This window comes from Ictidomys tridecemlineatus, chromosome 9 (assembly GCF_052094955.1).
Source record: "Ictidomys tridecemlineatus isolate mIctTri1 chromosome 9, mIctTri1.hap1, whole genome shotgun sequence".
Lineage (NCBI taxonomy): Eukaryota > Metazoa > Chordata > Mammalia > Rodentia > Sciuridae > Ictidomys > Ictidomys tridecemlineatus.
Genome location: NC_135485.1, coordinates 1,812,832 through 1,837,731, shown reverse-complemented (window position 1 = coordinate 1,837,731; position 24,900 = coordinate 1,812,832). Strand labels below are relative to the sequence as shown.

General features: G+C 43.0%; 1 protein-coding gene across 9 annotated transcripts in view; it reads right to left on the bottom strand.

Moving 5' to 3' along the window:
- Positions 1 to 24,900, bottom strand: part of Fam193a (family with sequence similarity 193 member A) — a 138,758-nt gene that overhangs the window by 45,866 nt on the left and 67,992 nt on the right. For all 9 annotated transcript variants that reach the window (XR_013425623.1, XR_013425624.1, XR_013425626.1 and 6 more), the window contains 8 exons: positions 24,243 to 24,477; positions 20,037 to 20,161; positions 13,659 to 13,806; positions 6,147 to 6,224; positions 4,859 to 4,971; positions 4,483 to 4,725; positions 2,691 to 2,844; positions 2,398 to 2,577 (listed from right to left, as the gene is read on the bottom strand). Coding sequence is in view for 6 of the 9 variants with exons in the window: in XM_078020883.1 (XP_077877009.1) it covers positions 2,398 to 2,577; positions 2,691 to 2,844; positions 4,483 to 4,725; positions 4,859 to 4,971; positions 6,147 to 6,224; positions 13,659 to 13,806; positions 20,037 to 20,161; positions 24,243 to 24,477 (1,276 nt within the window). In the remaining 3 variants the exon portion in view is untranslated. The remainder of the gene's footprint in view (positions 1 to 2,397; positions 2,578 to 2,690; positions 2,845 to 4,482; positions 4,726 to 4,858; positions 4,972 to 6,146; positions 6,225 to 13,658; positions 13,807 to 20,036; positions 20,162 to 24,242; positions 24,478 to 24,900) is intronic.

The window sequence follows — 24,900 nt, the reverse complement described above, 5'->3', positions numbered from 1 at the left end:
ACTTTAAAGTAAGAAGTATCAGTAGAGAAATATCTCATCATGACAAAGGGGTCAATGTACCAGGGAGTTACAATGACATGTACACACATTCAACATCATTCCCAAATGTAGAAATCAAAAGTTGGCAAAAGTCTTTAGTATGATTCCCTCAGAAACGGGAAGAATTAGAGAGAAATCAGTGAGGAATCACATCCTATCTGCATACCCATGTCCCTCCAGAATCCATGGGGAACTAATCTCTAAGGGTGGCTCTCAGGGATCAGGTTAGTGCATCTCTTCCAGAGGCCCTGGCTGCTTGGCCCCCAACCCCCACCTGCCGATTATACCAAGACTGCTATCTGTGAGAAAGCAGGTCTGCCACGCTAGAGAGCGAATCCTACTATACTTTCAAACTCACCTTAAGCAACTGTCACGTGTGGTACACATGTAAGGACAAACAGAGACCAAATGAAGAGAATGAATCTTAAACCCTTGCATTTACGGCCCATCAATTTTCAACAAATCATCAAAGTGCTCCTGCAGCGGCAAGGCCAGTCTCACAGAGAGCACCGGATAATTGGATGTCCATATACTTAAAAACACAGATGCAGACTTTAACCTTACACCATAAGCAAACTCTTATTAGTCAAATGAATCGCAGCATCTAAATGTTACAGTTTTGTGTTAGGCCAAGTTTTCTTAGACAATGTATCAAAGGGATGGTTCAGAAAAGAAAAAAACTAATAAATTGGAATGAATTAAACCCAAAGCTTCTGCTTTACAAAAGACACTATTAAAACTGGGTTGGGGTTGCGGCTCAGTGGCAGAACGCTTGCCTATCACGTGCGAGGCCCTGGGTTCGATCCTCAGCATCACATAAAAATAAAATAAAGGTATTGTGTCCAGCTAAAAATAAACACAACAATAATAAATATTTTAAAAAAAACACACAAAATAAAGAGACACATTATAGACCATGAGGAAACAGTGCAAATCTCATATCTGATGAAGGATATATATCCAATATATGAAGAACTCAGTAACAGGACAGAAAAGGAAACAAATAGCCCTTAAATATAGGAAAGGAGGTTTACCTATTAAAGGGAAATGAAAACTGAAACCCCATGGGTTACCATTTCCATATATCAGACTGGCAACAATCCAACAAAACTGTGGGGCCACTCTTTTTTGGAGTCTGGGTGGTCACCATGGCCTTACCCAACCCCACTCACTGATGTTCTTACCCACAGTTCACTGCTGGACTAGTCCTAGAGCTATATCTGCTTTTGTACACAACGTCAGATGTACAAAGTTACTCACTGAATAGTTTGCAATGGTCAAAGAGGGGATGAACAGCACAAGTGCCCATCAACAGAGAACTAAAAAGGAAAAACAGAAACTACAGAATGTTCACATTATGAAAGAGAGTGAGGCCAGCAGAAGGGAATGAGAAAGTACGCTCTGCAGAGACATAATCTGTCAGGATGCACTGTCAGGCAAACAGGTACAGAACTGTGTGTGTGTTATTAGACAGCCTTTCTCACAAAAAAGGGGAAGAATAAATATTATACATGCACATAATAAACAGATTATCTACTGGGACTAGGGACTTGGTATGCAAATGTGACAGGATGGGTGGGGAAGAAGGTAAGGGCCAGATTTCTTAATGTATATACCTTTAACATTGTCTTTCATTTGAATTATATATATTTATATCACCTATCAAAATGAATTTATTAGTCTAAGCACAGTGGTGCACACTTGTAATCTCAGTGTCTCAGGAGGTTAAGGCAGGAGAATTTCAAGTCCCAAGTCAGCCTGGTAAACTCACTGAGGCTCTAAGCAACCTGGTGAGGCCCGATCTCAAAAAAAGGACTGGGGGGCTGGGGTTGTAGCTCAGTGGTAGAGCGCTTGCCTGGCACACGTGAGACCCTGGGTTCGCTCCCCAGCACCACAAAAATAAAGATATTGTGTCTATCTACAACTTAAAAAAAAATAGCCTCTCCTTGCTTCTATATAGAAAAAAAAAAGGAAACGAACATGAAGCATTACAAAATGAAGAAGATGATTAGATTCAAGCAAAGGAAACAAAATTAAAATAGGAACTGGGGGCTGGGGTCGTGGCTCAGGGGTAGAGTGCTCGCCTAGAACGTGTGGGGCCCTGGGTTCAATCCTCAGCACTACATAAGAATGAAATAAAGATAATGTGTCCAACTACAACTAAAAAATAATATTTTTAAAAAGATTTTTAAAAATTATGAATTGTCTGTTTTACAAGTGTGTCTTGATTCTCTCTGATTCTGAGCCACAGAAATAACTTGAAATGGAATACTTTCACAGTTAATAATGCCCATGTTTGGGAAAAATATATACTGAGAGACTCATGACAAAAAGAAAATCTGAAACATGAAACCCTACCTGCTGGGCTGGGTAAGAAGGGGGTGGAGTGTCCACTTTACTTTCCTCTGCCCTGGGGCTCCCGTTTCCCAGGGTCCCATCTTCCTTTGGAGCTCCTGGGGGCTCCCCACTGCTTTCACCATCCACTTCTTCATCGTCGGCTTCTGAAGAGCTACTACTGGTGCTGCTCACCTGTGGGGACTTAAAACGCAGCCTTTTGTAACTTACATTTTTCAAAGCAGAATAATGCAAAAATTAAACTTAGGCCACCATATTATGCCACCTATTGTGGCTACAAGTAATCACGCTCATACCTCATCTTTCAGGGCCATGTTTTCCCCACCACCATTCAGTTCACTGTGGATCCCATTCATGTTGGCCACCACCTCGGTATCGTCGTAGTTACTCAATGGATAAATATCAGCAAACTTGGCTGACAATGGTGCAACGTCCTCATCATCACTACAACTGAGACAACAGACAAGGTCAAAGGCAGCTCCTATACTGCAGAGGAGGATAAGGAGCCACCTGCTGTGCACAGAAGCCTTCTTTAGATCACTGCTTGTGTTCAGAGTCCTGTAAAGCATCACTCACTACCAATACCTCCTGGTCACCTGAATAAGAGAGGAGAGACCTAGAAGATCAGCATTTTTACTACCTAGAAGAATGGAAAGGGAAAACCTCCAAAAGCAGAAATATTAAGGAAATCACAAACATTTAATCAGACTAATGGATATTATATTTATTATGTGACTTGAGATGCCCTGCTACAAAACTATTCCTTCTACCACTCCCAAGCCCAGACACAATTGTTTTATTTAAAATTAAAGGGGTACATTCAGATGCAGTGGTGTATACCTATAATCCCACCTACTTGGGAGGTTGACGTTGGAGGATTTTAAGATCAGGGCCAACACAAGACAACTTAGAACCTGCCTCATAATAATACATAGAAAAGGGCTTGGGCTGGAGTTATGGCTCAGTGGTAGAGCACTCGCCTAGCACATGCTAGGTGCTGGGTTCGATCCTCAACACCACATAAAAATAAATAAATAAATAAAAATAAAGGTATTGTGTCCAACTACAACTAAAAACAAAGGAAAAAAGGAAAAAGAAAAAAGGAAAGGGCTAGGGGTATAATTCAGTGGTAAAGCACCTCTGAGTTCACCAGTACCACCAAGGAGAAAAGAGGGGGGGGGAAGGGGGAGGGAGGGAGAGGGAGAGAGAGAGAGAGGCATGCACACGCACACACAGAGGAAGGAAGGAAAGAAGGAAGAAAAAGAATTATTTGGGGCTTGAGAACGAGTCCATACTGAGAACTGGAAGACTCTAAAGGAAAGGTTTCTCATTTATTATGTGACTTGAGATGCCCTTCTCAGTTTCCTTGAGAAATCCAGAGAGAGGAGATAAAGGTATGACTCCTGTCAGAGAAATCTGAGGAAGGCTGAACAGCTGAGGTCAGGGGCAATAATCCCTGGCACTGGAATCTCTGCAGGGCTCATGATGGCTGCATGCTCTATGATGCACATGCAATGGAAGTCTAGGTCTACTCAAGTAATTACCACCCTTCCATAAGCCCTCACAAATGACAGTGTCACAACTCTGAAGGAATCTGGGACCAGCCAACCACACAGTGAATAGGCAAGAGCAGCAGGGCAGCCTTGCCATATAAAAGGAACACCTAGTTATGTGGGAACACAGAAGACAAACTTTCCATCGCTTGCTAACACGATCATTTGAACTCTTAGCAAGACATGAGGCAAGCATGAACGCTGGGCTGACAATGAGGCGAGTGAACGGCAGCTGACCGCCCTCCAGGAGCACAAGAAGAAGGGGCCAGAGCCAAGGAGACACTTCCCTGCATACCAACATGTTTTTCATGTTTTTCACTGTACTGGCACTTGTTAATTTAACATTTTTTTCAGGTAATGAAATAAGTGTCAAACTTTGAATTGACTGATTTCATGTTTTAAAAGTTGCTTAAAACAATGCAAGGTCTTTTTCATGAAAAGCATTATGATGATGTTCATACTTCTGTAGACATCACTGTTTCTTGCGATTGAATACTTAAAATTTCTGAATCTTTATTACACAGTTACAACTTACAAAGTTGGTGCAGAGCCATTGTCTGTGAGGATGAGTCTGGGATGTTGCTGAACTGTGATGGGAGAGCTGGAGCCTGACCCTGAGCTTGCTGAGGACACGCTAGGTGGGCGCATCTCAGAGAGATAGTCGGGAGCAGAATCCACTTGGAGTGGTAGCTGGTGAATGTGGATGTCATCAGTGACGGGGGTGTCCATGATACCACAAGTGAGGATGTGTGAGAGGCTGCAGTCATCGCAAGCACATCTGATCGGGAATTAAGGACAGTTACCAAGAGAGCCAACACAGAAGGTCATCATGTTCTCTGAAGGTCAGTTCCAGACCTCCACCTGGTTCAAGGAGGGCTGCAGGCTGCTGCACCCATGATAGCCCAGCTCACCTTCTCCTGTAGTTGCAGTTGGGGCAGTCAGGCATGCTCAGTCGTGATGACAACATGTGCCTCATGGTATCTGTGAAGTTGTTCTCGCCAGTAACCGCTTTCTTATTGGTTAACTAGAAGAAATTATCAAACAATTGCTTAATTTCACAGAAACCTTTCTCCATTTCATGGATCACATTTTCTAGTAATTATGATAATATGTAGAAATCAATTTGGTCAGCTTCCTCAGGTGGGCAGGACCAGGATACAGGAGCGGCAGACCTGCAGCTAAGCTGCACAAGGGTCCAGGTACCAAGAACCTCCTAAATATTTTGGTCTTCAGCAAGCACACTGTCACGTGCCCTTATAACAGACATCCAGAAGGCAGGCTACTGAAGATACCCAACCTTTACCCTCTATCTGTCAAGTACTCTGTATCTTCTGGGAACCAGGAAGGCAGCCATAGAAAGAGAGACTGGTATGTGGTGTTGGAGGAAGAGGCTTGGACCTGGAAACTTCCTTCCAATTGACTAGGAAGCATCTGAGTATCAAAGGAGAAGGAGTTCTGGACTAGCTTTGGCAAATGGACAGGTGATGACTGGAAGGCCATTTAATACACAGAATAGGGGGCAGGGAGCAGGGAACTAAAGGAAAGGCCAAGGGCATTAAGCTCATAAAGGAGACTAAGAAAACAGTCCAGGAAGTAGGAATAGTTGGTGTGGCCATATGAATGAGATTAGGAAAAGAAGTTCCAAAAGCAGAGGGATCCTAGGCCAATCACAGGAAGGTCAATTGCAAGCTCTCCAAAGACCTCATCAGCAGAGAGTGCAGGGTAAGCCTGCTAGAGGAGGCTCCACCAGGGTGAGGAGGGAGGGGGCAGACTACAGATGGTCTGGCTCCTGGCATTGCCGGGGAAAGCTGGGCTGAATCCCTGTGATTTCAAAAATGGCCTTAGCCTGCAGCATGTCACCCCTTCATGTGTGATCTGGAGATAGCAACACCTGCCTCACAGGTACGTATGGGGACTCAGGGCAATGTCATCTGTAAAATTCCTAGAGCCGCTGTGTACCAACATCAGTCAATCGATGAGCACTGGCTTTCCTTAAAGAGTAATCAGAATGTAGGAAATAGGCAAATAAAATTGGTTTACCTTGAGGCTAAAAACCACTGTTTAACACTGGCAGATGTTGCCCATGTGGTCCTCAAATGGTGTCCTGTTGCAACAGAGCAGCTAATGTGCAAAATGCCACTCACTCTATAAAGAGGATTTCCTACTTCCTTTAATTGCCTCTCATATGGACAAACTTACCTGTTCTTCAATGAATCGCCTTTGTTTAAATATCTCCCAGTCTTCCGTTAACATGCGCTGTTTGGTTTTCATTGTCATCTAGAAAGCAGATGTTAAAAAAACAAAACAAACAAACAAAAACCCTTGGTACCAGCAGCAATTACACAGAGTATTTTCAAGGGAAGATTTTTTTCAAATGATATATATAAGATGTAAAGAAAACAGATACAATACTACAAATATATTATCAGGCAGCCCATTTCAGCATCTTATTCAACTTAATCAAAATCGCCACAAGTGCGTGCGTGTGTGTGTGTGTGTGTGTGTGTGTGGTGCTGGGGACTGAATCCAGTGCCTTGTGTATACAAGGCAAGCACTCTACCAACTGAGCTATATCCTCAGTCCCACAAGTGCTCTTTTTACAAGAGGCACAGTTCCCCAGAGCCTCCCACTGCAGAGGGCAGACCATTTCCTACCTGAAAGGAGAAGTGCTCTCTCCCTGAGCCTGCCTAGGTGTAAGCACACATGGTGGATATGAGAACTGCAGCACTCCTGAGCTGGCCCACTCCATCACTCCCATGAATTCCCCAGCCTGGAGACAAGTACTCAAGACCCTTCATCTAAACAATGTGTATAACTTTCTACACAAAAATCAATAGGTAAAATACAATGTGATTCAAGAAGAAGAAAACCTAAAATAGACTAATAGTAGATCTATACTTGTTCTTCCTCTCTGCAAACATGAATTAGGCCCCAAAGTTTTATGGTAAGTTCTATCACATTCTTCATGAAATAGAAAATTCAAACTATTCCTGCAAACTGAAAAAATACAGTTTCTCAAATTGTTCCATAAAGCTATCATGATCTTCTCACAAAACAGACAAGGTGTCAAAAACTAAAACTCAACTTCATAACACCTCAGAATATAAATAAAAAGTCCTAAATAAAACATCAGCAAGTTAAGTCTAACAGTGAAGAATATCGTGATCTAATAAGGATTAATCTCAAGGATGCCAAGAATGCCTCAAAATTAGGAAACCTAATCTCTTAAAATTCATACAAAAACAGGAAAACTATAAAATCAAATTTGACATGTATTACTCTTTTTCTTTTAAAATAACCCAAGTAAATAAAGTAAACTTCTTGAATTTGCTAGTAAGTGCCAAAAAAGTCTGAATGGCAAATAGTGATTCATCGTGAAACATTCAAAACCCCACACAAGGACTGGCCAAGGGTGCCTCTGCCAGTATATTCATTCACCCTGCTCTGAAGGTTCTAATTGAAGCCAAAAAAGTTCAAATGCAAGAAAAGAATGAGATAGAATTATCATTATTTGAAGATGATATCATTATCTCCCAGAAAATTCAAAACAACTGACTCAAAAACTACTGAAGCTACTGGGGGACTTTGGTAAGACGAATGGTGCCCCTAACTCTGCCTTCCTGTTCATCAACAAGAACACGTTAGAAAGCATACTCACAAAACAGGACCCAAAACTAAGAAACTCCATGGCATAAACTTGGTAAGAAATGCACAGACTATGCAGGATAGAAAAAAAAGACCTAAAAATAAGGAGAGATCAGATTCTTAGATGGAAGGATTTAATATCAAGGGCCAACCCTTCCTTTTCAACATATATGCCTGCAGTTTTTAGAAAAGGCATTAGAAAACAAAAACCTTTATTTTGTTTATTTTGTTTTTTATGTGGTGCTAGGGATCAAACCCAGTGGCTCACATGTGCTATGTAAGCGCTCTACCACTGAGCCACAATCCCATCTCAGAAAAGCATTTTTCTTGGAGAGTATGTATTACTATTGCAAGTTTGAAAAATGATATTAGAAAGCTAAAAATTAGGAAAGGTGATCATATGTATACATATTTTCTTCATTCTTTTTAGATATACATGGCAGTAGAGTGTTTTTTTACATTACACATACTTGGAGTACAACTTATAGTTAGGATCCCACTCTTGTGGTTGTATATGATGTGGAGTTTCACTGGTGATGTATTCATATATAAAGATAGGAAATTATGTAATTAGTTCAGAATTCAAGAGTTACTTGGCACACAGAAGAGTCTGCTTCATGAGACTTCTGTTTAGACTGGAGTTTGCTGTGCTTGTAGTAGATCAGGAGCCAGGAGGTAAGATGGGGCTGGGACAGGGAGGTCAGCTGGGGGTCTCCATTTGCCACTCCATTTTATTGGTAAACAACATCAATAAAAACCCACTCTTTGGTCCTCTCCTCACATTCTCTGGGTCAAAATTAGTTGGGGGAAAAACTTGGGTAACTGCAGGGTTATGTATACATGTATCAAACAAAGAAAACATGAATTTTAAAAAGCAAAACAACATTTCAAAGCTGTCAATTGCCCCTTGCATTCTGTTTCTTTGTAAATAAAGACTCAATTATTTGACAAGTGCTCTACATTTTGAAATCTTTGAATTAGTATAAAATTTCTAAAATGCTTACTGATGAGAAGTAACTAATCTCCATTTCATAGGCTTTAAATTAAATGACAGATTTAAATGGTTCCATAGGGGACTGCAGTAACACAGTCACTAGATAGGACACCTGGGGCCATTGTGAGGGGGAAGGGCAGGAAAGATTTCCCCATCCCTGCAACCATCAGCGTTCAGAAGAAAACATGACTCTGATGATACCTTGATTTTGAACTTCTGGGTCTGGGCTTCTAGAACTATGACAAAATACATTTCTATTATTTTAAGTCACCTCCCTCATTCTGCAATGACTCCATGTATGCTACTAAAAGTGGCTCAATTTCTCAAATTTGTATTATAACGTCTTGATTTCTCATGGTTTTGGGTAGAGAGTGAAAAACAGGAATGTATTCTCTGGCTGCTTTAGTGGAGACAATGTTCTTTCTCTGTAAAAAAGATAGGACAGAGGGGAATGGTGGCATACAACTGTGATCCTAGTGGCTCAGGAGGCTGAGGCAGGAGGATCGCAAGTTCAAAGCCAGTCTCAGCAACTTAGCAAGACCCTGTCTCAAAATAAAAAATAAAGGACTGGGAATGTGGCTCAAGCGGTAGCACACTCGCCTGGCATGAGTGCAGCCCAGGTTTGATTCTCAGCACCACATACAAAAATAAAGATGTTGTGTCCTCCAAAAACTAGAAAAAAATAAATATTAAAATTCTCTCTCTCTCTCTCTCTCTCTCTCAAAATAAATAAATAAAATAAAAAGGGCTGGAGATGTGGCTCAATGGTTAAGCACCCCTGGGCTCAATCCTTGGTACCAAAAAAAAGACAGAATTTTAAAGAAATAAATTCAATATCAGCTTTACTTTTTTCTTTTTTTTTTTTTTTAGTTTTTCGGTGGACACAAGATCTTTTATTTTACATTTATGTGGTGCTGAGGATTGAACCTAGTGTCCTGTGCATGCTAGGCCAGCACTTTACCACTGAGCCACAACCCCAGCCCCATCAGCTTTACTTTTTAAGTGATACTGTATTTTTCTCCCAAGAGAAAGCATTGCTATTTTTACATACATTTCCATTTTCACTAGAACAGCAATGATAGCAATGTATATTATGCTAGTGAATGAAACCAATTGCAGGCAACAAACACTTCTAGGAATTATTACTCTTAAAGTATTCTTCAGTCATAGCAAAAAAGAAACATCCCCCTTCCTGAGAGTTACCCTGGGTCTTTTTCCTGTTCAGGCCTGGTCCAACAGGAAAAGTAAATCCACCACACCCATCCAATGTATACCAGGGGACAGGATGTGGACCATTCTGCCTGGAGCCCTAAGCCTGCCTGACTGGGCCCTTGGGGAGCCTCCTGCCACCCACAGCTGTGGTAACTATATCTAGAGCCCAAGAGCAGTGAAGGTGTGATCCACACAGAGCCTGGCACCATGCTCTTCTCTAATCTGAATTACTATTTAATTATTCCATTTTCTGAAATCACCTAATGGTTATTTATCACTGCATAAGCTTATATAGATATAACATGAGGGAAACCAACTCTAGTGAATAACAGGAGAAATGCCAAATGTGTGGAGAGAGGGAGGCAGCAGTCCCACTCAGAGAAGCTCCCAGACTCGGGAGTCTTGAGAAGCCAGCCTCCCCATTTCTATACCAGGATAGGCACTGCCCACATACCTGGGGGTCTCCATTTGCCACTCAAGCCTAGCAGACAGTGCCTCCCCAGAAAGTGTTCTGCAAAGCCCTGATGAGCACTGAGCAGCAGGCACAGAGATTACCATCCCCACTGTCAGGAATAGGTGTGTTCCTTGATTTACATCTCAGAATGGAGGGGACCGGAAGGTCTTCTAGTCCAACCAGGCCTGAAATCTCTGCCAACTCACTTCTGCACATTCCCTACCCCAAGAATCATAGCATCTCCACACTAGGGTGCAGGGCAGAGATGAAACAGCTTCTCAGTTACTGCAATGACTACTACAGCACTGAAATGGGCCCTGAGACATTTATCTCCAGGCCAACAGCAAATGCCAGCTGGTACCATCTGGGCGCGCTTTGGCAGCTGTCCTGCAGTGAGCTAACTGTAGAAGGCTCCAAAGGTGGTGCATGTGCCCTGCTGCAGTCCAGAATATCCACAGCAACATGCCTCCCTTTTACCCCAATACATGAACCTTGTCAAAGATAAAATGAGGACATTGCAGGCCATGGTCCTTGGAAAAGACAAGAGAGGTCCTGAGTTTATTTCATAACATCAACGCCCTGGAGGGTTCCTTGACCTCACACAGTATGACTTTCCTATAACTGAAGCTGTCAGGACAGAGACTTGGTAGGTAATATTATTTCATAATTTCACTTCCTGAGAGACCTATGGATTCAAGGCTCTTCCATGCACCTCTCACAAGTAGCTCCTTTGGTAGCCTTGAGGCCCTTGTCATCTGCAGTGGCCCTTCCCTGGGTCCAGGAGCCCCAGTGCTCCTGTCCCTGTTAACAGCTGCAATAGCCCTGCTTCCTGCACCTCACTTCCTCTCCAGCTCCTCATCAGTTTCCTTCCACCACTCCCTTGAGCCCCAATGATAAGATCTACCCATAGTCTGAATCTTAGATGTTCCGTAAACATTCATCTGTTAAAGGCTTGTTTGCCAGCCTGTAGCACCAGTGGAAGGTGACAAAACCTTGAGGAGGTGGGGGCTAATGGGAGAAGTTAGATCATAGGGGTACATTCTCCTCAAAGGGGATACTGGGACCACAGCCCCTTCTCTTCTCTTTTTGCTTCCTGGCTGCCATGACTGTGCCTCTGCAGGCTCAAAGCAACAGGGTCAACAGACCATAAACTACACCCTCTGAAACCATGAGCCACAAACTTTTCATCCTTATGAGTTAATTATTCCAAGCACTTTGTCATAATAACAGAAAGCTGACTCAAATCTAGACTCCCCCCACCCCCGCACCGTTTTCCTTTACAGAATACTAATGATCTGACACCCCAGTAAACCAGAGTTTCACTGCTTCTCTCTTACCTTGTTACCCTCCACAAACTACTATGCACAGCTATCCTGGGGTATTCTCTGTAGGTGACCCTTAAGCAGCTTACCACAATGCAATTCACTACACAAGGGACTACTTCTTGCAGTTTTTTTTTTTCTTTCTTTTTTTTAAAACAAAGCAAAATCCCAGCAGCTCCAGAGACTAAGGAAGGAAGATTGGGAGTTCAAAGCCAGCTCAGCAAAAGTGAGGGCACTAAACAACTCATTGAGACCCTGTCTCTAAATAAAATACAAAATAGGATGGGGGATGTGGCTCAGTAGTCAAGTGCCCCTGAGTTCAATCCACAATACCCACTTTCCCCCACAAAAAAAAAAGCACAAAAAATTTATTTGGAATTAATGGAACACAAAACTGAAGGGAAACAGTTTAAGCAGAGCTCATGAGGCAGATCCAGAATTGTAGCCTGCTGTCAATTTTCATGGTCCTGCACAGAACCCATGTCAACTAGATCCCCCAAGGAACAGTGACCTCTGTGCAAGGATCCCTCTGCATTGCCACAGCTCAAGAGCCTGCTACAGCTGACCTCCCTGTCCCAGCCCCATTTTACCTCCTGGCTCCTGATGTACTACAAGCCACAGCAAACTCCAGTCTAAACAGAAGTCTCATGAAGCAGACTCTTCTGTGTGCCGACAGCAGAGGGGAAAGCAGCTAGCTCTCCATATCCTCTCTGCTGTGCTTTCATGTGAATAGCTGCTGGCTACTTGAATGCTCAGGCCTAGGAGCTGAGGCTGCAGAGAGAATGCTGCAGCTCTACTCATGATCTGCTTGTCTGGCCCTCCTCACCCAGGCAAGCCACAGGCAGAGCTTCATGAGCATCAGCCCAACTGACACTGTCGAAGTGGCTTGGGAACAGCCCTGCTCCAACAGCAGCCTGAAGTAAGACAACACTGCTCAGTGACAAAGCACAGCTAGAGAGCAAGTCTTTGATTGCACAACCAGACAAAAACATGATTCAGGGTCATATCCATGCTGAAGAAATCTCAAAGCAACAATGGTTCTCCCAAATTCTGCCAGTGACCACAGGACAAGAGGGAGAAAGCTGTAGGAACTGATTAGCCCCACTGCCCTGCCTCTCTACTGTGCTTGCAGCTCAGGGTGAAGCCCACTGCAGTGATGAAGGAGAAGGGCAGAACAACAAGGAGCAAGAGACTAAGCAATGGCAGTAAGGCAACTACCACATAAAGCAAGGCCTGAGCTCCCCAAACAGTGAGATGGATTACAAGAGAAGTGAGCACATACCAGTGCCCTCCTCCTTCCTTATAGCTGCTTAATGCTCAGATAGGGACAAAAGTTAACAAAGGGCTTGGTCAGCTTCTAAGTGGCACTAACAATCCTGGGATAGACTTAGAACCAGTACACACCTGAATCCAGAACCACAGCTCTATTTTTCCACGAACAGTCTGAAAAGCCTAATACAGAGCTCTGTCGTTTTTCCTTTTTACTTTCTCATACCAATGACCTTTAAAATAAGACCACTTTGACTTCCTTGCCTGATTCTACTAGAGGTTCTAGAAAGTTAGGAGGCCGGGGTTGGACAGGAGGGGATAACATCTCAAAGACTTGCTCAGAGTCTGTCCCCACCTGAGGGGCTCTGGCCACATAGTGCAATGTCCCTGCACGTCCATCTCCAGCAGGCATGGCCTGCCTCCCAGCTCTCCTCCAGCTTCCTTATCACTTTCATGTGTATCTGTGCTCCCTTTCTGGATGGTTCAGGATGAATGAAGAGTAGGCTCTGAATACCACAGTGTTCAGTAAAGGCTTCTGGAATTACAAGGTCTGGTGGCTTCCTAAAGTCCCCAAGATTCCTGCATGAACACAGACTATGCAAGGGATGGTGTACACACCCTGGCTGAGGTGAACCTGACCAAGTGCCACCACCACATCACCAGTACAGCTCTGCTAGGAAAACTATCTGCTGCAGTGAGGTCCCCCACCTTCGTGTCCCAGGGCCTCTGCCAGGAAGCCCTGCTCCTCCACTGTAGAGAGCCCCTTGGCACACATCCTGTCAATGCACAGGCTATGCCTCTGGCACAGTGCTCACCTGCTCGTCCACATAGGCATCAATCCTCTTCTGGCACTCCAGCCACTGCTCCGCGACTCTGCGCAGCTCCTCCTCAGAGCGCTGGAACCTCTGCAGCAAGGTGCTGTATGTATCTTCATTGCAGGTGTCATGTGTGGTGGTCCCCAGCCTAGGAGGGAGGAGGCCTTGTGACAAGAGAGCCTCAAGACTCCAGCTGGGAAGCAGAGGTGTACCTGCCACGACAGTCTACCTGGGTCGTCTCAAAAACACAGTAATGCCACTACATACCACAGCAGGGCTGCAGTGAGGGCCCAATAGGTCACAGATGCAAGGTACCCAATAAAACCTCACATAAAGGAGATACTCAAAGAAAGAAGAGCTCCTAAGAAAAGGAATTAGTAGGGAATAATGCCATTCCCAAAGACCACGGCTATGGTTCTGTTTGCTGCACATGGGGTCATGAACTATTTTTTTTTCTATTGAAATACAGACCCAGAGAACATTTACTGAGAGAAAAAAATTTATACTTGGTTTTCAAATAAAGCAAAACAGAAAATCAGATTCAAATGAAGAAATACAGTTACACTGTATTAAGAACAATGGTAAGATGGGAAATGAAGGACATGCAGATGGACTAGAGAAAAAAATATGCGGATTTCTGAAAAAAAGAGGACATGAAGCAAGATAGAGGTTTGGGAGAGAGAAGATGGCAGCTCAAGGGGTGGTGTGGAGCTACATAGAGATTCTCACCAGAAAAATTCATTTCCTTAATATGTAAATACACCAACATGTCAGCCCATATTAGCTGGAATACAGAGTTCTCAACACTGATTATTCAGAATCAAAGATTCAAGATGGGAAGCAGAGGTATGCCTGCTTTACATTTATACCAGAAACATTTATATCAGAAACACAAAAAGTGCCAGGCACAGTGTAATCCCAGCAGCTCAGGAGGCTGAGCAAGGAAGATCACGAGTTCAAAGCCAGCCTCAGCAAAAGCTAGGCACGAAGCAACTCAGCAAGACCCTGTCTCTAGATAAAATACAAAACAGGACTGGGGATGTGGCTCAGTGGTTGAGTGCCCCTGGGTTTAATCCTCAGTACACTCCCTGTCTTGAAAAGAAACACAAAGACTTAAGTGCAAGGGTAGACATATAAGCACTGTTGATATAAAAAAAACTGGGAGTTAGCCACAGAGAAATAAAATAATTATGGGATGTCTAGGTGAAGGGATATAAGACAAAATTGTAAAATTTGTAGTTATCTATTCATCCACACATACACACATATACATGTATGTTTTAAAATGAAAATATACTAGATACAAATACAGCATACTTAAAAATGTGCATGTGTGGGCTGAACACGTAGCTGAGAGGTGAAGTTCTTGACTAACAGGTGTGAGGCTCTGGGTTTCATCCCCAGTAATGAAAAAAAATTATGTGGGGCTGAGGCTATGACTCAGTGGCAGAGCCCTTGCCTAGCATGTGTGAGGCACTGGGTTGAATCCTTAGCACCACATAAAAATAAACAAAATAAAAGGCATGCTGGCCATCTACAACTACAAAAAATAAACAAATATAAAAACAAACAAACAAACAAATGTATGTGGCAGGACACAGGAAAAATGTGCAAGAAACATCAAAGTGATTACAGTGCTTTTTTCCTTCATGATTTTATATATTTTCAGGATTTTATCTATGGTAACAATCTAATAATTTTATAATAATAAAATCACTAGGCCCTGTGGCACGTGCCTGTCTAAAGGGTAATTAGATAATTAGATTAATTAGAATAATTACCAAATTTGAAGAGAGCCTGGGCAAACACAGTGAGACCCTGTCTCAAAATAAAAAGAAAGAAAGGCTGGGTGAACAGCTCAGTGGAAGAGTGCCTCTAGGTTCCATCCCTAGTACTGGGAAAAATAAATAAATAAATAAAATGAAGCCATTTTAAATTAAAATCTTGTCACAGGTAGAAATAAACAGAAACAACTCACTCTTTTCCTTTTATCTGGGAGGTTCATGGGGAAATACTACATAGAGAGGGAATCTGCAACCAAACCCCCTGGTTGCTAACCCTACCTACACACATGGATGACAGCCATGCAGAAGCATGCAGAAGTTGTTAGGGAACAATGCAGGAAACAGAATACTGATGCACACAGGGACAGTGAGCAGTGCAAGCATCAAGTTTCCTAAGACTCTCCCTCTCAGGAAAAACAGCTCCTCAAGATATGGCTCTAGTGACACCATCTTTCTCTTCTGGGTTCTGTACCAATACCTAGCATGACCCCAGACCTCAAGAACACAGCCTTGCCTCCTGCCACGCTGTGGCTGTGAAGTAGAGATCTTCTGCAGACTCTGGTGGCTACCAGCCTTGCTCCTCTCATGAATGACTTCCACACTTCACACAAAGCTCATTTTATGTGTAATTCCATCTGGCCCCCCATTCCACCTGCTCCTACCAGAAGTAAGCACACATCTCTTCCAATTTATAGGACACTGATTATTTTCAGCCACAGGAGGGCAGAGGAGACAGGGGTCCTGGAGATTTCTTTGCTGGTATAATGTGAGAGTTCCATAAGTGTATTCATGCAGGACCCAGATTATGGCACTTCTATCTTGTCAAAGGACAGACAGTTCTTTAACAGGTAAGTTGTCAGGAAAAAGAGGGTGCTGCTACAGATTAAGACTTTCAAAAGACAAAGGGGGAAAAGGATAGAATGGGAGTTACTGTTTGGTGGTTACAGAGTTTCTGTTTGAGGTGATGAGACAAAGTTTTGGAAATATGTAGCAGTGATGGCTGTAAATAAATGCTAAATAACCATACACTTAAAATGGCTAAATTGGGAGGTTTTATATCAGATATATTTTATCAAATTTAAATTAAAAACTATGCAATATGCTAACAGCTACTGAATTGTATATTTTAATTGGTAAACTGCACAATATGCACGTGTCTCAATAAAGCTATTCACATAAAAGAAAAATAACTTTCTTAAACTGTATCAAATTCATTTGGATGAGGACAGCTTTGGGTAGACAATTCATGTTTAAAAACAAAACAAAACAAAAAGCCAGGTGAGATTAAGAAAGGAAAAACACACTTGGCTATCAAGAGGAGAATGGCTACAGTGACAATTCTGGGCAAAGAAACTGATGTGGAGGGGCAGACATGGGTGCTGCTCTAGACACTTGCCTTTCAGCAGTTAATTAAACTCAATGTGTGCTTCGCACAGACCTCCCTATCTTTTCAAAGAAGTCAAACAAGCCCGGAGATGAAGTGCTAGTATTAAAATACAGCTGCTGTATTTTGTGGTTAGGGAGTATTGTTTACACATAATTTGTGTCAAGAATTTTTATGAGTTGTTAAATCTGTTTGTTCACTGGAAACTCAAGTCTATATCCTTCTCAGATCCAACAGTGGAGTCCCCATGGGACGTCAAAGGACTGCTTTATCACCAGCACCATGCCTCATCTGCTCCTAGAACTCAGAGATTGTAGCAAGAACCTCAGAATTAACATTTAAGACTATAAGACACTGCTGCTCTTTAGAGTCTGTCCATTTTATTCCTGATGAGAAATAAAAAAATCTAGAACATGGGCACAGGGGGGAAAAAAAAAAAAACAAGAGCTTTATAATGCCTTTGAAGTTTCTGTCACCATCCCACAGTATGATGACAAGCCCATCAAACCTGCTGGTTCACAGTAGCAGGATGGATAGCTTCAGGTGGATGTCTACCTCTTGGCTTAGAAGACAATGAGTTCTTCAACCTCAGCTTCCAAAAAGTTTCCAGCTCCTTTTCTTTCTTCTTCTTCTTCTTCTTTTTTTTCCTTCACTATTGGGGATCCAACCCAGGGCCTCACACAGTTAGTGTATTAAAATCTTTTAAACAGTGGACACAGGAGCAGGAGTTGGTGGGTGGACTGTGCTTCCTGTCCGGGGGCCTTGTAGTAGGGGCTCTGAGAGCCATGGCACCCACTGGACCATCAGCAGGCCTCCCTATACAAGGGCTTCAGAGGCTGCACTAAGCAACTTCATTTACAAAGCCCCCCCTGGGTGTGATCCCCAAATGGACATTCAGTCAAACACCTGCACAGACATACAGGGATCCCGGCCATGGCATGACCATGTGTCTCTGTGCCCTGTGGACAGGAGACGAGGAGTGCTGTGTCTGAGCCTCTGTGCTAAAGGCTTCTCCCCTGTAGTTAGGGGATAATGATCTCTGCCTCCTTGGGCTTGTGCAGAATAGACTTATTAATAAACATGAGGTACTGAGAGCACTGCTCACCACACCGCCAATGCTATGGAAAAACAAAAACAAACAAAACACACACACAAAAAAACAGTGGACACAGAGGGAAAGAGAAGCTGGGAAGCAGGCTGTGGCTGAATGCTGGAAGAGTTAGGCACACCTGCGAGTGCCACGCCATGCCTGCACAACACCTTTCCATCAATCCCTCTAACGTCCCTTTTTTTGTTTTAAACAGTATTAATCTCACTTAAATATCATTTATTTAAAATAGTATTTTTCTCTCCTTTTTCAAATTGAAGGCTGCAAAAAATAAAAGCAGTGCTTTCTTAGCTGAACTGCTCTTATCTTTCACATTGCAAAACCTCAGCAGGCACAAGCCACACCTATCCTACTTTATACAAAACAGTTCTCCCGTTTAATCAAATAAAACTACTGGACATGACATTGGTTTTGGAAAAGTACTGAATGTAGGAAAGCCAGGTATGCTGGAGTTACTTTAAGTAAAAAGGTTGCTCCAACTACGGCATCTTTGCTTCCTCAAGGAAAAACTGTAGATAAACCCAAAAGAAAACAAGATGACGATCAGGAAGATAACCAAGAAGGTCAAGCAGTCCTCCAATTCCCTGACCTTGTACACCGAGCAGCCACCAGCAATGGAGTTGGCAGAATATGGGGTGACCTATCAATTCTAAATGCTAAAGACCCTGGGGTGATGAGGAAGGGTAGAGCAGTGGCCCAGGGAATGGCAAGGAAGACACCTGACTGAGCCTCCAGGTTGTAAGTGGGACTGCTCCTGTAGCAAGGACTTATGGTCCAAGACCACTCAGACTTGCTGACCCAACAGGGATGGCAGTGGCCTAGTGGGCTCAGCCCTGTGAAGTGCACCACCAAACTGTTTTTGAGGCTGTTCTTTGTCTAGAAATGAGGTTGTAAAATGGGGGACAGTTAAGGGCCAACCCTCAAATAAAATTTGGAAACATATGCAATGAACACTACATCAACACCTGGGTTTTAAGTTTTTGTTTTTTTTTTTTTTAAAGCAGACTGGTAGGTAATCAGGGTGATAATTTATTACAAGCAGCTCCTCCTGCTTTTTTTGGTGGCACTAGGTATTGAACCCAAGGCCTGGCACATACTAGGCAAGCACTCTACTACAATAAATACATATATCCCCAGCCCCCTGTTTAGTTATATATTGAGACAGAGTCTCCCTAAGTTATCAAGAATGACCTCAAACTTGCAATCCTCTTGCCTCAGCCTGTTGAACTGGAATGACTAACATGTGCCACTATACCCAGGTTGTGGTTCCCCTTCCTTGTCAATCTATTCAAACTACATTTTGGTATAGCCAAACAAAAATAGCTATTGTTAGGTGTATCTTGAATATGCAGTTAACAGGTAGGAAAAACAAAATCATACACTGGGGACTAAGGTAGCTCTCACATGACTCCACTCTGCTAAGCAATATCAGATGAAAGAGAGGCATGCCTCCTAACCCTACACAGTACCTTCAGGGCAAACGTACACCCAGCCCCCAGCCCCTCACTTGCTCCAGTTCATGCCCCACAAATGCCCACAAGTGAGTTCTGCAATATTATGTTTATGTTGACATAAGAAAGCCACCTGGGTACTCCATATCAGGAAGATGAATTCAGGGGACAAGCAGAGATGCAGAGCTGTAGCATGGAGGGCACATTTCTAAGAGATGGCAACATATGCCTAATGCTCAAGATAGCCTGCATGCTCACATCTGGGCCTTGCCTCCTTCTCCGACCTTCCTTGCACATCCCTACACCACAGAAGAACCACAGCATTCCTGCCAGATAGAGAGAGTCCTGCCAAAGGAAAGCACTTTATTACTGTAGCTTTCCTATATTTATGAGGAGTTTGTAGTGTTAATTCTGAATGGCATTTATATTGGTTTATTACTTAAAAATTTAATTTTATTACTCCTTAGGTTTTGAGTTTTCTGCCCAAACTGTCTTTTTCTCTAGGCCCTGTGTTATTTTTTCTGCAAGAAGGTCCAAGCACACATAGATGAAGTGGTCTCTAGGCGCACACACACACACACACACACACACTATATCACAGGAAAACTGTACTGTCACACCACAGGATGTACACAGATTAAGAATAAGTACCTGATCTGTGACACCAATGCTGGTAAGTTGCTCTGGAGAAGTGGCTCTGAAAAGACCAGATTTTCAAACAGGTGTTTATTATGCAGTTCCCAGGTCACCTGGAATTTTTTCAAGTGTTCATTTTCCTAGTTAATAAAAAAAAAGTAAAAAAAAATAATTAAAACACACATGTACCCCCTACCCCCACACACACAAAAAAAGGAGGCAGTGAGTGAAATGATGAAGACTTGAAATCTCCAAGAAGGATTTCCTTCCCACCCAACAAATCCTCTATACAGGTCCAGAACATTCTGCCTATGAGGAGTCACTTCTCCCTGTGAATCCCAAAGCACACACTGAATTACTGAGTCAGATCTCCAATTTTAGTGACATGAGTCTCCATCTCATTTCCCTTCTAAATAAACTCACACACATAAAAAGGGCAGCAGGTGCACACACAGATGAAAAAAAAGGCAGAGAAAGAAAACATACTTGGTTGACATTTCTTACAATTAATTAGGCTTTCAAAGGTGACAGAAGCCCTACATTTCAAAAAGTGTTAATGAATATAAATCCTTTGATGTCAAAAGACAATCATTTTCTTGCCTATCTGAGAAAGCACTCATTCTGATAGATGCAAATAATTTCTCTTCTAGTGATACTGTGGCAAAGAGAAGGTTTTTCGCTTTCCTAATTAGCGTAATCGAAATCAATAACTGCTTTAGACAATGCTCTCAAACACTGGGCCACAATGGTTACCACCTCATTCTGCAGCAGTGCTTCTTGTCTCCATTGATACTCACAATGATCTTCCAGCTGTCACCTCTGCCCTCAGTCTAATTCCTAGGAACCTCTCAGTGACAGCTATACCTCCTCCCTATATCCTTTTACTTTTGGTATCAGGCATTGAATCCAGGGGCATTTAACCACTAAGCCACATCCTCAGCCGCCCGCCCTTTTTTAAATATATATATATATTTTTAAGATGTAGATGGGACACAATACCTTTGTTTTATTTGATAATTCTTATGTGGTGCCAGAGTTCAAACCCAGTGCCTCATGCATGCTAGGCAAGTGCTCTACCACTAAGCCACAACCCAGTCCCACCCAGCCCTTTTTTATATTTAATTTAGAGTCAGAGTCTCCCTGAGTTGCTTAGGGCCTAAGTTGCTGCGGCTGGCTTTGAACTCATGATCCTCCTATCTCAGCCTCCCAAGCTGCTGGGAATACAGACATGTGCCACCATACCTAGCTCCCTGTATCCTTAAGCTCTCTATATGTCCCAATTCTTTTTTCCTTTGAGCTACATCCTGTAGAATTCCTTTACCTCTTTCCAATCCACAAATTCCCTTTTCAGCTTCTTAGTTTGTTTAATCTATCCATTAAACTTTTTTTAATTATGCCTTTTTATTTTTAGTTTTGTTCCCCCCCACCCCAAGTCTGGATGATCCTTCTTTATTTTATTTTTTAAAATATTTTTTTTAGTTATACATGGACACAATATCTTTATTTTATTTATTTATTTTTATGTGGTGCCGAGTATCGAACACAGGGTCTCTTGTGTGCAAGGCAAGCACTCTACCACTGAGCCACAACCCCAGCCCCTGAATGATCCTTCTTTAGAGCCTTAATTCAAAATTTCAAATGTTTGGGGCTGGGGTTGTGGCTCTGTGGTAGAGTGCTCATCTATCGCGTGTGAAGCCCTGGGGTTCAATCCTCAGCGCCATATAAAAATAAATAAATAAAACAAAGGTATTGCATCCAAGTACAACTAAAAAACAAATACTTTTTAAAATTTTTCAAATGTTTTTATATCTGTACAGTTAACAGTTATATTCTTTGAAATGTAAACATCTTTGGTATATATGTTTCTGCTGGCTCTCAGTTGTGCTATCTTGAACCATGTGTTTTATGGTTTTGTTTTTTTTTTTTAAACTATGAGCTGCTTCAGTATCACTATACTACCCCCTACAAAAGCCAAAAAAGAGAAAGAAGAATAAAAAGAAATTTATGAGCTGCTTATAATGGAAATCTCCAAGAAGGAGATTTTGAGAGCATTGTCTAAAGCAGTACAGTATAAAAGAATGCTATGCCAATTCTTTGAGGTGGGCCCAGAAGGCCAAGCCTCTAGAGATGCATGCTCCTTGACTTTGCCAAAAGCCTTGGACCTCTGCAGCCTAACTTCCAGGCTTGAGCTATCTGCACCACACCAACAGCAGGGGCTTATCCTGCTAAACCTAAATGTGGGGGCTGGGGATGTGGCTCAAGCAGTAGCGCGCTCGCCTAGCATGCGTGCGGCCCGGGTTCGATCCTCAGCACCACATACCAACAAAGATGTTGTGTCCGCCGAGAACTAAGAAAAAATAAATAAATGTTAAAATTCTCTCTCTCTCTCTCTCTCTCTCTGTCCCCCTCTCTCACTCTCTCTTTAAAAAAAAAATAAAAAAATAAAAATAAAAATAAACCTAAATGTGTAGTGGTTTTTAGTTAAAAATTCTCTGGGAGATGGTACTTCTCTGCCATATCCACTCCAAGGTCATGATGGAAACATTCTTGCATCCCTTCCAGTCCCTGGAGTTTGTCTTTCACCCTCTCACTGAGGTTGTAATGATGGAAAGCCTGCCCTTATTATTATTATTAGCTACTCCCATCCTGGGAAAGACTGATGCTGTATCTTTCTCAGGATGAAAGGAAAACCATAGAGCAAACGTTGACATCTAAGCACATGTATTTCTCAGGAATCCAGGTTTCAACTGATTTTTTTTTACCACTACAACTCTCTTGACATCTCATGACATCTTAGTCCTATGTCTTTAAAGAAACTTTTATATTTTCTATTAACCACTAAATGCACCTGTTTCTCTTGAGAGGAATGGTTCAGGGTATACTATATGCTGTATCTCATATATAGAGAAAAAATAAAATAGAGCTCTGGTTCAAATTAATTTTTGTTGGTTTCACACAACACTATTCTACTTTGACTACCCAAGGAAGGCCAGGATGCTGGCAGCACTTTCTGGAGAGCATGCTCTCTCAGAGAGTCTGCACCAGGCTTAGGCAAGAAGGACAGTATCTTAACCTGTGTCAACATTCTCTCAGAAGATAGGGGAAGGTGCAAGGTGCTCCTCAGAGGCGCCAGGTCTGGAACTGAACCTCTGAAGGACAAGCAGGCTCTCTAAGTGAAGGTGGGAGAAGCAGGCAGGCTGTCCTTGGAGCCCTTAGGTGTGGAGGCAGGATTACTATGCCCCTCCTGCCATATTCACCTGGCCAGCTCCAGTGACAACAGACGTCTCCACCAGGCAGTCCTTACAAGTATAGCAGTGGTAAGATGCAGGGGAGCTGAGAGAGGTCTACAACTCTGGCAGTGACTTACCAAGTGTTGTGTAGGTGAGTTTTTCTGGCAAGGTTCATCAACTTTAGAATCAGATAAAGACTGCTTAAAATCTTGAGAACCAATGATTTCAGAATGTAGTTTCACCACCAAGCAGCATCAAAACTAGCTTGCTGAAGTATCACCTAATCATCAAAGTGCTGAGGAAAGATACTCCAGAATGACCAGTAAGTGGCTGAAGCTGCCATGGCTGGTCACTGGGGAGCCCGGTCTCCTTCGAGCCACAGTGACCACATTTCCACTTCATGCCTCCTTCAATTCAATGGCATTTACTTTCTGAGGTGGTCACTTGTGCCCTTTACTAGGGCTGTATGGTCCCTGCAGGAGTGGGCATCTTACTCAAGTTCCTAAGCCTGTCCTTGCTGGGTGCTCGGCTGAGGGCAATATGTGTGTGTGTGTGTGTGGAAAAATGGAAGTTCTTGTTGCACACAGGCTGCTCTCTATAACCCTCACACCCTCAAGTACACCCATCAAACACAGCACTAGCTGTTGACAGTCACAACAGCATTAACAACCCAGAATACTAAAGATTCTCCTTCATCTCCTTGTTAATGCCCAGCTGGTTCTCATGCAGCATATATCCCCATGACTTGCTTCTTTGCCTCAGGTCTCCCCAAATAGTACTTCCATGCTTTGTCACCAGGATACCAATACACTCAATGCTTCTATTTAGTGGCAAAGTCAGAGGACTAATCCTAATCCTAGCCCTTGCTGACCTTGTGCAGTGGCCTGTGGCAGTCAGCCCCTCAGCCTCAGGCACCTCTTTTCACCACATACTTCTTCTCTTTAGTTCACCTTCTCAGCAACCTCACAGAAAAGGGGGTGCCATCTCTTACCAGAGTGCTGAGGAAAGTGCTGATGGAGCGTGCGGCCTGGCAGAGAGCGCCATACTCCTCGAGGAGAAGCGAAATGAAGTGGTGTGCCTGAGGTGGGCCCTGCAGGCCAGATGGCGCCTTTGTCTTTGCTGCAGCTGACAACTGCCGAAGCAGGCGGACCTTCATCTCTAGCACATACTCCCGGGCTTGCTGCTCCAACCGTTGGTATAGCTGGTAGGGGTCCCGCTCACAGAGCCTGCACAGAGAGAGTCACACTTAGCCCTCACCTGTCCACACCAGACAAGGATGGAACAGTTTTCATATCAGTGAGCATCTTTTCTAAAGCCTTTCCATAGGTATCTACCTGTCAACCGCAGTGGTCTTCTTCCTCACCAGGACCTATGAAAGGCACCATCACATGTCTTAACAAATGAAGAACCCAGATACAATGTTGCCAAAGAACAAACAGAAAAACTGACATTTCCTTAGCACTGTTTATGCACTTGTACTCACTTGGCCAACCCACACATAGGAGCTCTGCTTCATGCTCCACTGTCCAGACCATCAAAGTCACCCAAGCTGGGGACAGTGTCTGAACTCCAACAACCAGCAGGTGACAGGGCACATGACCTGCTTCAGAGCTGGCCCCAGAAACAAAATCAACTTGCGATTATTAACA